This window comes from Papilio xuthus, unplaced genomic scaffold (genome assembly GCF_000836235.2).
Source record: "Papilio xuthus unplaced genomic scaffold, Pxut_1.1 DF826115.1, whole genome shotgun sequence".
Classification (NCBI taxonomy): Eukaryota; Metazoa; Arthropoda; class Insecta; order Lepidoptera; family Papilionidae; genus Papilio; species Papilio xuthus.
Window position 1 is genome coordinate 1,262,717 of NW_013532534.1, and position 14,921 is coordinate 1,277,637.

A 14,921-nucleotide genomic window follows, 5' to 3' on the forward strand; every position below is an offset into this window, starting at 1 on the left:
TAGTTACTCATGGTCAACTTATAATAATAAGATACGGCTTTTATTTCTAAAAGTATTATCAACTTACTTATAAGTCGCATTGGGAAGGCTAAAAATAAAACTGCCGTCATACGAAACAGAACAGAGAAGAGAAAACGTTTATTATAATAGTTCGCGCACAATACATCAATAGAAATAGATGATTTAAATTAGTTGTTGAATTAGGTTTACACTGAGTTTTTTTATGTTAATTGCTATGTTCAATCATTGAGGTGCAGCTTCTGCAGTTGACTGGTGAAGGAGGTGGAGGGCGCGGCGCGTGCGTGGGGTGCATTGCGCGCGGGGTGTGTGTTGCGCGCAGGGGGTGCGGTACGCCCGGGGTGTGTGGAGCGCGCAGGGGGTGCGGTACGCGCGGGGGGTGCGGTGCGCGCAGGCGGTGCGTTGCGCGCAGTGGGCGCGGGGCGCACAGCGGACTCTTCGTCTCAGGAGGGGCTGCCGTTGTCGCCGTTGTCCTGGAAGTTGTTGGCGTTGGTGGCGAAAGGCGCGCCGAGTCCGTACAAGTGACCGCTGGTGCTCTCGATGTTGCCGTCAAAGAATATCTGCATAATCAATTTAAAGGTCTAAGGTTAATTCAGAATACATGAACAACTTTTGTTAACAGCCCAATGGTTCTAAATTATTTAACAATGACTCTTACGAGCCAACTAATTTACCTCTTTGATCTTGAAGAAGGCCATGCCAGTGAGCAGGGAGTCCGAGCCGGCTTGGTGCTGCGGGCCCACGCGACGCAGTTCCAACTGGTCCGCCACCTCCTGCAGTCCACCCTTCAGGTTCTTGCACAGCTTCATTAGGTACTGAAACAACAAAAAACCCTAGAAAACTGCTTCCTAACCTTTGCCTTAGCAAAGATTTAACTTATCTGAAAAAAAAATTAGAAGGTACAAAACTCTATTTAATTTTATTACAAAATATCTAAATACAAGAGTACCATATCTTGAGATCAATAGTAAACAGAACACAGGTAAGCTCTAAAACACAATACATTTTATATGAATCAATTTGACCCTTTGTGTTTACAAATTTTTGGGGAATTAATCATAAAAAAAAGTTAGAACTTACTTTGACATCGTAGATTGTTGGGAAGTACATACGTAAAATTTCAAAGAAACTACTTTCCTCTTGGGGCAGATTCTGATCAGTGAGTAGCTTCAGCAAATAGCCAAAATCATATCCAGAATGGAAGCTAAGCCAGCTTATATTATCCATCAGTACAATTCCTAAAAACAAAGAGAATGAAAAAATAATGTTCTCATAAAACCTTTTCACCCTACAGGGGGAGGCAGAGATAGCTAATCGCTATCTACTTTTCACCAAATTAAGTTCCAAATTTGACAGTTTGTAAGTCTATCGCCATAAGCCGGAATCTGAAGAAACCTGAAAACAAATATTATCTTGGTTTTTGAAAAATTTCGAAAAATTTTGCCCCGGCCAGGAATAAAACCCTAAACTATACTGTCAACCCTTGTAATATAATAATACCGATAAAAGGTAATTAGAAATGTATAAATGTGTGATTAATACCTGAAGTCATCAGCAGCTCCGCAAACTCTAGCGGTTCTATCCCATGTTCCTCATGCTCTCGGAATTGCAATCCAGAGTTTTGCAATAAGTCAATTGAATCTTGAGCATACATGTCTTCTCTGTGACCACATGAAAAAAGTTTAAATTAATAAAGAACATATATAGAAAAACTTAAATAAATTTTGCATTATTCTTGTGTGTTTCCTCAGAAACAAATTTCAATAGCTTAGCTATAAATTAGACATGGTAAAGATAAGATGTAGGTATTTGATTAACAACTAGTTTTTGCCCGCCAAAGCTTGCGGCAAATTAAAAAAATAATAATTAGTAGCCTATATGTTTCAGAGAATTTTCTACATGTATACCAAATTTTTGTGGGATATGTTTATCCATTTATGCGATATGTAGTACCAAACATTCATCCATCTATTCATCTAAACTTTCAGATTTATAATATTAGTAGTATAGTAATAGTAAGATGTCAATTAATATGGATATTAGATTAATGATATCATTCTTTCTTTATAATATCATTTGGAACATGATAGGACTATTGTTATGTGTAATAATTGCATAAGCAAAGCAACAAATATTACATTTGTGTATTGATTTACATGACATCATTGTTTAGATATCTAAACAATATCGACTTTACTGTTTTAAGAAGGATTTTTTTCATTTTTTCAATTTCCAAAGCTTCAAAGATTAATCATGTTTGAAAAACAATCACAACATTTTAATGTATAGGAAATAAAAAACATAATAAACAAATAAATAAAAGATGTATTGAATACAACCTTATACTTACTGCAAATTAAATTTAAAATTGAACTGCCAAGTAGTGCAGCCCGGAGGGGTCCTACCATTCTCATCCATGAATGTAAGGCCCAGTTGGATTATTCTCAAAAGATCTACATTGCACCTGTAAGAAGCAGAAACAACAAAATTACAGTGTTTTATATTAATCAATACTTATTGGTATTAGACAACAATAAGAGATAAAAGATCTACAAGAATCAATGTTTTATTGGATAAATACCCTTGAGAAAATTATAAGCTGCTGACAAGCACACTTCTATTTAGGAAATCACTCCTGTAAGCGGTGCACCTACAATTATGGGCAACCTGTTATTTTATACACTACTTATTTTGTATCATTCAACATTACCTCAGCAACTGATACTGATAATCAGCAGTAGATCTAAATTCTCCGATCGGCCTGGCTACTACTCCAGGAAATTCAGTGTCCATAGCCACCCAGTGATATTTTTGAACCACCTGCAGATATTAAAATTATTTGTTAGTAAACTTCATACATCTCTCAGTTCTGCCATGTTTGTCTATTTGAATTAAATTATTACACATTTTGGTGTACATAGATCAATAATAAAAGTTTTACCCGTCTAATAACATAAAATTCTTCGTGCAGATTATAATTCCATACGTTTTTAATGGAAATTTCATCTTTTAACGAATTTGATCCAAGTAAATTAAAATTTGTGGCCGACATTTGAGAACTCATATTTATGTATTACTAATAATACTTATTCAAATTCTCTATAATTTTTAGCACAAATACACTTATTAAACGATTAAGTTCATTAAACGCACGGTATTGGTAATGTTTGTATTTTCTTATAGGAAAGGTATAAACTTAGTTCTACTACTACCAAAAGCAAAAATTGCTAAACTTGTATCGAATAAAAATCGATTTCAATTTCAGCTGAAGAAAGGCAAAAGCATGAAAGTCATAGGTCCACATTTCAATGATTGCGACGCATTATTTTTTTCTGTACTCATAAATAAAATATAATTTCACAAGAACTATTAATTTATTTCAAAGATAAATGTATGTTTTTTTAAACATACAATTAACACGTGACACAATAGTCGTACACTAGCGCCGCGTGGCTAAAATTGAAAAAAGAGTAAGTTAAGTAAGTAGTGGTCGTTCATTGGTCGAAATTCGACTGTACCGTAATTCATAATCAAAAATCTTTACAACCTTTTTTAGTTTCATCTATCCGGATATTTGTCATCAATGTTGCAAATTAATATAATAATAAGATACCTATGAATCTAACCTTTAACTTCAAAAACTTCAACAATTAAGACAAAAACATTTTAATTTACGCTCCATGAGTTTAATTGCCGTTAAATTTTTAAATACCCTCATGAAACAATGTCATAAATTGCGCAAAATTGCCTTCATTATGGTACGTTAAAAGGCAAAACTGCTATGTAACTCAATTTTGGATTTCGCGGAGCATTGAAGTAGACGGGAAATTAAGGAAATGAAAGTAAGTGCCTACTCTGAACAGGAAATGTCGTTAAGTATGAGTGACAGAGCTATTACTTTTTATAACTAGACCACGATCCTATTACTATTATTTATGTTTTTCTAAAGGTTTCATTTAGAATATTATCTGTCTCGATAAAAACGAATTTCAACGTATTTAATATTACAACGAGTCTGAAAGTATTACTACTTTACATTTCATTAAATGAATCTTCTTCTTGACTAGCGAAGGTTGGCGATCAGTTCTCCATATTAAATGAATGCTTAGGTATTATTAAATCGAATACGGCTGAACTACTTTATCTTTCAACACAATAGTCACAAACCAGAAAATGCAACATGGCATCAAAGCGTTGAGGTTAATGAGCACTACTGAACGATGTAGTGCCTTTATGGCAATTAACTTGCAACTTGCCCGCCTAATATCAATAAAGTGGTTTCTCAGCAAGCAGTTGCAAGGAAAGTGACTTGGAGCTCTATGATGCATATACGCATACCATATTTGGACTATCTTCGAAAGAAAATTGCACTTTAGATTTTTTACTTTAAAGTTCTATGTCGTGGATGGGTGTAGTATGACTGAATAAAGGCTTGTAATAAATTGCTTAGCCAAGATTCTGATATTATGGAATCTCACCATTTTGCGACATCGTTCTTTTAAGAAGTAGTTTATTATTAAAATTTGACAGGACTAACTTAAATTTGTTTAACAGCGTCTTGTCGAGCGAAAGGTTGTTTAGAATAATCCTTATGTAATTTTCTTGTAAAGGCGTATTAGATAGGCATCACTGATTTTAGCTAAAATAAGGGATCTTCGTCCTAACACAATTTTATCACATCAAATCTAATTTTGTCAAGATATAATATATTTTGATGACAGTAAACTACGGAATAATTATATACTTCTATGTAAGACCGAGATATTAAAAAAATCAAGTCGCAATGTTATTATTCAGATTATTGCCGTAAAATACAACAGTTACACCAAAATTGACGCGTGGCGAATATCGTCATATAAGACTTTCATATTGAATCAAAATGAAAAATTAAAATTGTTTAAACGACTACACTTTTGTCTTGTAATTAAGGGCTACATTTGAATTTCCCAGCTCAATGTGGTTAATGTTGAGAAGGTTTTGAGTGTGTCGTAATGAGAGTTGACTTTTAAGTAAAATAGTTTGTACAAACTACTGTAATTAAAACACAGTGGATAGTTATATAAATTACCAGTAATGAGTTGCTTTAGTTTATACATGCACGTGGCAAACCACGCACCAATCGATGGCAGCAATCATTTTCCCCAACTAGACTAAAAGAGGGATAACATTGAATGTAACGACCTATTGTCCTCTAGATTGAAAAGTTTCCAACTAGATTTCTATCGAGATTTATGTTTTATACTTCGCTTGATTAATCGACCGCTTAGAAGTTGAAAAAAGTAATAATATGTAAAATGAGGTATGAACATTCTTGTTAGGCAAACTTCAAACAGAACTGCGGTCGAATTTGACAGTAATAATTATGTAGTTTGCATACTGGAAATAAACACTGTTTTGACGTCAAAGTGAGCGCGTGTAGCAGGGGGCTGGCAAACACTTAGGGCGCGTCACTAACGTCATCCAATTTGCAGCCCACCCGCAACTTATTTGATTGATCGACCGCCCGTTATCCGGATCACCTTGTATATTTGTTGACATTATTATCCCGCACTATCAGTCATTTAAAACAACAAAAACAAACTGGAAATTGGTAAAACAAATTCAAAATTATACTGACCCTCATATTTAACTGTAAATTATTAATTGTAAAAACACACTATTAGGTTAAAAACTAAATATAGTTACTTACACTTATAAACAAAATGTTTCTTTTTCAAATAAGTTACATTACCAATGAGAATGACATTTTAAAACGTAGGAAAAATAAGAGAAGACGAATAAAAAGGCCCGAGAAAAAACAAATCAGGTAATGTAGATATTACTATGCTGGTCTTTCTCAAACGCAAATTGTTTAACATTAAGAGATGTACGGTGAAGGGATATAAAGATCAGTACAAATTGCGGGGTCCCGCAGTACGTGCGGAGAATGCAAACAATTCTCTTGTTGTTAACGATAGGAAATCAACTCTACAATAAAAGTTGCCAAATGTTTTTTGGTTTATCATCAAATTTTCAACGTTTTAGTTCAAGTAGCAGTAGAAAACTTTAGGTTTAGAAAAAGAAAAATACTTTGAAGTATTTTAATTCGACAAAAATTTGAACTGACCGGGTGCTTCTTCATTCAGTCTGATTTTTTCTTTTTGCAACAAAATTAGCCTTGGATAGTTGTAGTTGTGCTGCTTATATAGGTTACGGTACGGCAAAAAATATATAAAATAAGATTTTCATAGACTTATTTAACGAAGAAATGAAAAAAACCATTCTAAAATATCATTTATTTAACTTAACCTTAACGATTTAATTAAATCGACTGACAATATTGTTCTCTACTAAGCCCAGCTTTAATTAAGTAGGATTTCAATTTTGTTTTCCATTAAAATGGTTGGCCATTATTTAACGTAGTTTCAAACTGACAGCGCTCAGTGTACAATAATTTATTTTAAACACTCAACAGCACTCGTGAAATAATCAAGAAATTTTGTTTTCGTAGACCGTATTACAATTAGTTACGTCTGAAAAGTTACCAAGTTTTAGCCTGTAAGCGTTTATAAAATAAAATCCAGCTTGATACCTTCACGCGTTTTAGAGAAAAGGCTCTGGATAGATAGATGGACGGACAACAGTGAGCCTATAAGAGTTCCGTTTTTTTCCTTTCGAGGTACGGATCCCTAAAAATTTAAGATTAAAGGCAAAGGAATCTTTGACGTTTTGATTGCCGATTAAAATAGAAAAACTTACGTTATTTAGCATGTATTTGCCTGATAGATTTAATAATTTTCATGGTAATAAAAAGAATGAAATGTTTCCGAAGACTTTTCTGTTACGAAAATAAAATTTGTCTAATAATATTATTTTCCGAGCCACATCTGACAATGTTCAATGAAAGTGGATGTTGAAATCAGTGAACACGTTAGGGACGACATGGCTTCGTTGTGGAATATTTATTATAACTAGATAATATGGAATTTCATAACGTGTGTGTGTAAAAATAACAAGTTTTAACAAATTTATGTATGGACTTAGTCAATTAAATCAGTCGGAGATGAAAGGAGAAATTCCTAAAATTTAATATTAACAAATCTAAAGGTTTAATTTGAACGGAGTAAATCCGACTTGCATTCGAAATATCTCGGAGTTAAACAAACCACCAATTAGGCAAATTGATCCAGCCGTCCGTTTGCATTGCTTTCGCCGTTATGTAAATGCGTACCGCGGCGTTGTCGTTCATAAATTGTTATATGGAAAGATAAAACCGTTAATTAAATATTATGGAAGAGAATTTCCAAAGTACGATTTTTTGTAAGTTGGTTATTTATACGAGATAGTTAATGGACATCAATCACATTTTTGCAAGAAAACACCGCTAAAAATATATCACACTGCAAGACAGTATTGCAAGAAATTCGTGCTCTAGCAGAACGATAACTCGAAGATAACTAGTATTTCATTAATTCCTTAAATCCAATTCCATTTGCATTTTATTAAATGTTGTGTCTTCTGTCATTTTTGTATAAGAAATTAACCCCAAGTTTTAAAATGTACGTCTAAAAATGGATAAAATTTATAGCACAAACGGATACTATCATGGCTATCATATTACCATTGGCTTACTGAATAATCCGATAAAAGAAATATAAGGAATTTGAGAGAAATATCGGAGGATATTGAGTATCATTTTGCGGTAATATTATTTGGCTTTTGGATCAAGTCTTGTTGGATACCGTAATATTGTCTAGCGAGAAATGTGAGCACAGAAAGGCAATGTAATAAAGACAAAGATAAGAAAGCTTATTAGACTCAACGCTTTAGAAAGGCTTTTTTGGGTGATATATGTGATCACATGATGTGATTTGTCGCACAGTGATGTAAGAATACAAGACATTTGCGTGTGCGTGAAAATAATTTTTTATCTCACCTGTTACGTGAGAAAAAAAGATTTTGGAATGTATTTTTTTTTTATAACAGAAGGGGGCAAACGAACAGCGGGAACACCGAGGTGTTCAACGACGACCTGTCCCATGGACATCAGCAATACCACAGGAACTGCAGATGCGTTGCCGGCCTTTGAGGTGGTGATAAGCTCGCTTCTTGAAGGACCCTAAGAAGACCCTGTATTGACGTACAAAGAGAAGAAGTCATACTATTAGTGGGCTGAATGTCTTCCGTAGGTCTAAAACCAACACGTAACCAAGGACAAGGAGTTTAGAAGCGATTTTGCTAATAAGAATTCCTTGTAGCGATAAATATTTGGCGACGTTTTAACAAAAAAGGCTTAAATTTAATGACTTTACTTACTTTGTAACTTAGTGTTTCGACATCTATATTCATAAGAGAATATTTCACTTGCACCTGTACAGAATATTTGTCTGTTTAAATTGAAAGAAAGATTAGAGTTAAGATAAAATTTTTGAATAACTAGTATCATATACATACACTTTTATACGAAATTAGGTATGTCGGGTTTTTTGAAAATGGTACGTGTCCATTAATTGTAAGTCTCCTTTTCCAATAAGAGGCATACACATCACTATTTTGCAATAACAAACAACAGTGGTGAGGCTATAGTTGCACCACCACTCGTACTAGTGGAAAAAGGGCCTAAGATTACTATGATACGTGTCCTAAAATTAGAGCAACAAGTGAGAACAGAGTCGATTTTTAACAAATGTCCTATTTTTCCAAACAACTTGCCATCTTAAAGACAATCTGAAATTACTATAACTTATGTAAGAGTTGAAGACCTCTTATGTATTACAAAACGCATAGTTTCTTAGATTAATGTACTAGGTTAAAGCCAACCACAGCTGCGTTTGTATGCTGTAGCTTAAGAAATATTATAATTTATTACGGTTTTCTTGCTTATTAGTTGTAGGCATGTTCAACTTCTAGGTTTAAAACAGACAGACGGATAGACAGTGATATAGTTACATTTGGTGATATTCAACGCAAATTCTTGGACAAGCAGTGGTTATAGTAATACTTATAACCCGTTGAGGTTATATGGTTCTAGGCCCTGCACAACTCAATCAAAGGTACATCGTACGTGTACAAAATTAGTCCAATAAAGGTTCACTTTGTAAATATATATGTCCTGTGGGAAAGTGAAGGGTCATCCGGCGCCAGACATGGCCTTTGATCAGTATAATCTCCCAATCTCTTGTCATTTGACCCGTATAATTATGCAAAAACCCTTCGTTACGAACTTGAAAATTGGTTTTCATGATTTAATATATAAAAATACATTTTTATAACGATGATTAGAATTAATACTTAAAACATCAGTGATACTTAAGAGTAGTGGACTAATCTAGCTAAAAAAGCTGTGTTAAGTTACTACAAAACTCCAAAAGCGTAGTACCTAAATCAAATGGTCGTATAATTTTTACAAAGGTATTGAAAAAGAAAATCCAACTTGATATAAAAAATTTAAACGATCGCATTTGTTCCAGACAGGACGCATTAAAATTTAAGTAGGCATAAAACACATTAAAACATAAAACAGACAATATCTAATGAAACATTCATCAACTGGTTACTGCGGCAATAAAACATTGTCTCTCCATTGCATAACGTTCCAGATTTACTGTTCATTTGATTGTGTATACTTTAATATGTATGTCCCATGTTCTCATGAGGTGAAATCTTCTGTATACTGAATACATTTCATAAATTACTTTTTACGCAAAAAAGTGAACTGTACATTTTTCTTGTACAAGATTTAGAAATCAATTTCACCTAAGATATGAATGTTAATAAGAAATTCTATCAATAACATGAGTTACAGATGCGTTATCAAAATATATTTATACTAACGCAAGCTAAGATTTTTTTTTTACTAACAAACCGAACTGTCTTATGTTAGTTATCGTACTGAAATTGTTGTAAATGATAGTCGAAAAACTCATTAAACTACGAAATGGATTGGTGGTCGTAAATCTTCAGGCATTTGTAAAATATGTTTCGTTTTAAATTAGCCTTTGCAAAGTATATAAGTTTACTGTTAAAATGTCTGGAATCTCTATTCCATTTTGTTTGTCTGCAATTTAATACTGTACATAATGTATTCCATTATTATACGTACATTTTATCCATTTGCATATTGTAGTATAGATGAGGTGAACACGCTAAACAGTATGCTTAAAATTGTAATTTGTCTGCCATGAACATCCGCAATATAAGAGGAAATGAGTAGATGATGTACTTGTAATATTCATATTAAAAAAATGAGTATTTTAAAAAAAAAAACCGTATGTAGATGTGTTATAGTATATAGATTCACTGTATTCAAATCTCTCTCCGCAAGCTGAGTCTAGCTCATTACGTGCTTTAAGAGCACTTGAAATTAAATTAATTTTGAAGTGCTCTTTATATTGCCTTTACCTTCTATCGCAGGTACGTCGATAATACTTTGTGTTTTTATTAAAGATCTCTATTCAGTAATATATTTTCAAATACTTAGTAAACATTACCAAATTACCTTATGGCGGATGCTGATTGTAGATGCCGTGGTGATCTCGAGGTAGGGAGGTCTCGGGTGACGAAGAGTGAACCAATGCGCGATAACCCTTTAACAAATGATATTATTTTGAGAAAAATCATGCTCAAATATTTTTTAAACACCAAATGAATGACTGCTAGAAAGGATTGCAAGAGATAAGGTGCACCACAATAGTTCGCCGCTATTAACTATAAAGCATTTCAATTAAATAATAATTTTAATGTAGACAAATTTCATCGACGTTGTATCCTTTTCTGTGCTTAGACTGAATAGTCACGTGGCAGTGATTACAATTGAAATTAGCAACATTGTTGGCAACACAGAGACGTCTAGCTGCGGGCTGCCGGGGACAAAGCGGACTGAGGAAATTACACAGAGCCCACAAACAACACTGCCTGTCTGAATACACTAGTTGGAATAGTCTGAATACGCCTTTGTTAGCTGAATTAGAGAGAATTCTCCAAGGAACAATTAGAGGATTTGTACCTTGTTTCTTATTTAAAGGTTACTTTTTGGTTGGGTAATAATTGGCGAAAATGTCTTTTACTTTGCTTTTAAATTAATTTTGTTAAAGGATAATAATAAAATCGGTTCAGTCTACCTGTCACACAAAATTGATTCTCAAGTATGTTAATCTCTGATCTAATATTCAATTAACTGTGTGTTGTATATCTTTTACTTATTTTTATTAGCGTTATTCAGTTTACAGCTCATTTTCATTATAACGAACCGTAAAAGTAATAGCTAAAGAGGAAAGAAACGTGACCTAATTCCGAAGTAGTCGTTGCGACACAATACATTCGGAGACACATTTCGGTTTAAAGTATACTCTACGGGAACATTTCATCCGCGCTCGGATTTTAACGAGCTTTTTTTGGAATCTGTCTCGTTTTCAATCAATATCAGCCAAAGCAAAACCATCTGTAAGGAAATATAAGAAGCTATTTAAAGGTTGGCGTTTTTTGAAACAAGTGTGAGTGACCACACAACGTGTGCTAGTTTCTCGTTTGTGTAGCCTTTTAGTTTAAAGAGTTGGAAAAATAAAAAGCTTTTTGGTACAAGACTATACAAGGGGAGCCAAACAATTATTGCTGGTTCTCAGGCTGGGTTGAGCATAAGGCACGTTAGATCAGCGCTGAGGCTCTGGCCTCTGATGAGAAAAACTCTATTGCCTAATTGCGAGACATTCATGAAGTCAGAAGATATCCAACACTTGATGTTTTATGAGAGAGAAACAGATGAGAGAGCGAACTGATGTTTCAAAACAATCCAATTTCAAACGGCATATGTCGAAGAAGGTTTGCCGGCTCCCAAAGAAATAACCTGTATCAATTTGTTATTTCTGTAAATAAAAATACAGGCTAATCTTAATATACAAGTTCCATCGGAGTTCAGGAAACTACGTGTTTAATCTTAAATTCAATTCGATCAGCAAACGACGAAATTTGCATGGAAATATTGGAAGCAGAGTTGAACAAACGAATTCATTTGAATATTATAATGAATTTGGGATTTCTGGTAGCGACACCTGTGACCTGTAAGGCTCATGTAAATATATGTCGGGGTTCATTCACCAAGTGTTTCAATTACTTATACATGAAATTCGACAAAAAGGTGACTGGCGAATCCAGTATTATGTAAATTGAATAATATAATAAAATGTTATAGACGTAAATGTTTATATTGAGTAAGAATTTTTATTGTTTGAGGTTTAGAAACCTGAAATTAATAGAAGCTTACTTCACCGGTCCTAGCCAAAAAGTTTCCATTAATTTGTTTTTCCTTTATTGGTTTATTTATTTATTGCTTTCTCTTTAATTGGAAATTAACATAGAAATAATCTTTTTATACTATTCGATAGGGAAAACCTTTATGATTATGTTACATAATGCTAAGAGCTAATCTTAATATGACTAACGCTTATTCGTAGGTTTATATAGGTATGTAAGAAAAAGTTGCGGAATCACGCAAGACGGAAATCCTTAATCTCTCCCGAGCTCGCGAGGTCACGGCCACAAATATAGGCACTTATTTCTTCTCGCAATTTTATTTTTCTTTTGGCACATTCATAAAAAATATTTATTTTTTGGCATACTTCAATATGTTTTCCTTAAAAAGCTTAAAGCTTTACATAAATAAAGATAATAGAAGTTATATTAAAAATCCTTAAAAATAGTATAGGGTTTAGAAAACAAAGTCCTTAATTGATATGTCGTAGATATCAGCCTATGAATAAAATGTATTAATAAAAAATAAAAACACTGGTTGTTTTTGTAATTAGTTAAATAAAGTCCTTTATCGTAGGTTTCTGAGGCCGAATTCTCCGTTTAAAACTTATTGTTACCTATATTGTAGCACAGATATGTTTTATACAGATTATATGAGAGATTTTAGTCTCAGAAATAAACTGTTAAATATACTTCTACGGCACTATCTTTATCCATGTCATTCTTTGGTATTATAGTTACAATAACTCGATGCGACAGAAATCCTCAATTGAAATGTTCATTGAATTTTATTACCCTTTACTGAGCATGGGCAAAAGTAATATTAAGTTACAAATTATTTTAAACTTTTATAAAACTTTCATCAAGACGTGGCAAATAATTTTTGGAAAAAAAAATCGTAACAAAAGGACATGCTTTTTTAAAGTTACATATCTACACGTACACCTTAAAATGGGATTGAACTAAATGTCGAAATATTTCCTCATATCTTTCCTTAGTTATTTAGTCTATTATTTTAAAAGCTTTTTAATTTCATTACCGATAAAAAGTATTCCTTTAAGAGAAAAGGGAAAATTACTCTTTAGTAAAAAAGTTGGAGGTTGCTTAACAATGCATTTCTTTGAAAGTAGGAAAAGGTCAAGTTAGCGGTGCGGTGTGGCGCAACTTAACAAGCTCTAAATGAATTTTACCGTCAGAATAAAGTTATTTCTGTTATTCGCAATTTACTCCGCGGTACGCTTAACAGCACTTACATTAAGGTTGCCCGTTAGCTTTTTATAACCAAAAGTTACGAGAATTGTGTACAGGATTAATGCCACTTGTATATCTCAGATATTGTTTACTTAGAAGATTAATCAGGAGATGGTTTACTTATTCTCTCCCGATTATATTTTATTCTACATTTTATTTTAAAATAAATTTACGTCCTTACAAAGAGAGTCAGTAATCTTTTTAATGTGAATTCAGGGTACAATTGTTTGTTGTGTTTTAAATCCCACATTTAAATTTCAAATATGTAATATGTAAAGAGAGAATAAATTTAAATGGTTACAAACATTAAAATATTTTTTTAATGTCGCAGTGCTGTTGAATTGTGTACTTTATTTTATTCCTGGTAGAAAATAAACTTATTAAAGACGAAAATTTGAAAGGTACTTAAAGGATTTCCGTGTTCTATAAGGGATAATATTAGCCGCGGTTTCAACTTCTCCTTCAAATTAAGTCTATCAGAGGGTCGAGTAAAAGCCGTTTCTTTCTAAAACATGATTTTCATTTTAAATTTCTTCAAGAGTTAAAATTACAAAAGTAATTCTTACAATCTCTGTATCAAAGAGGTTAGTAATCGTGGAAAATCAAATGTTTAGATTATTGGAAAGTTAAAGCTGTGGCGATTGCTATAAGTTAAGAATTAATTAAAATTACAAATATAATTTTCTAAAAACTTTTTATATCTATTTTAAGCAAGCATTATTAGCAGATTTTTATAAATTTACTAATATTTCTTGTACCATTCCAACTAAGCTCTATAATTGCTCGGACATGGTTTACGACAATAGTCGAACGGCAGGATTCGAACCTCCGACCTTATGATCAGAAATCCTTAACCAAAACCATAAGGCTATTTGCGCTTTGAAGTTATTAATTAATGAACTGAAAAACACCTAATCATTTTTTAGCTCACATCAGATAGAGATGTATGTACCCTCTGTTAGGAAATGGGCAGGATGATCAGCTAACAATACCAAAAATAATGATTCGCCATTTATTAGAAACGCTATTCAAGGGCTGCTATAATTAATATTTTAATATCAATTTTAGAGCCACTTGCAATTACTTTACAGACAATATTAATAACCCTACAGTTGATAGAAGATATCCACTTAAGCCACGACGTTAAATAATATGATAAAATTTAAGTCTTAAAGGAATAACTCGCAATTTTTCGCTTTTATGTCAATCCATTTTATTTGAGATTTAAAATTACTTATGTACATATTACATTAAATTGTGTTAACAAATCCGCACTGGGCTGGCATGGTTGACTATGGTCTTGTCACCTGACATGGGATAGGCTCTCCGAGCCCCTCAGTGGGGTCATATAGTGAGCTGATGTTGACGAGAAAGATTTCGGTGAAAAGAACATATAAAATATTATACACAAAAACTGATCTTAATTT

General features: G+C 33.0%; 1 protein-coding gene across 1 annotated transcript; it reads right to left on the reverse strand.

The window, feature by feature from the left end:
* Positions 1-109: 109 nt before the first annotated feature.
* On the reverse strand, positions 110-3,262 carry LOC106123276 (CCR4-NOT transcription complex subunit 7-like). The gene is made up of 7 exons (XM_013319513.1): positions 2,960-3,262; positions 2,729-2,838; positions 2,369-2,482; positions 1,561-1,679; positions 1,099-1,256; positions 693-833; positions 110-578 (listed from the first exon to the last, which is right to left on the reverse strand). Exons 1-7 carry the CDS (start codon positions 3,080-3,082, stop codon positions 462-464), a joined length of 882 nt encoding a protein of 293 aa, XP_013174967.1. The 5' UTR covers positions 3,083-3,262; the 3' UTR covers positions 110-461.
* Between the last annotated feature and the right edge of the window lie 11,659 nt (positions 3,263-14,921).

Excerpts from the sequence above, each read along its gene's own strand:
- LOC106123276 (XM_013319513.1), bottom strand. The coding sequence starts at position 3,082 with ATGAGTTCTCAAATGTCGGCCACAAATTTTAATTTACTTGGATCAAAT. Across the intron at positions 2,839-2,959 it reads AATTTTATGTTATTAGACGG|GTGGTTCAAAAATATCACTG; the intron begins GTAAAACTTTTA and ends TAATATCTGCAG. Across the intron at positions 579-692 it reads CCTTCTTCAAGATCAAAGAG|ATATTCTTTGACGGCAACAT; the intron begins GTAAATTAGTTG and ends TTGATTATGCAG.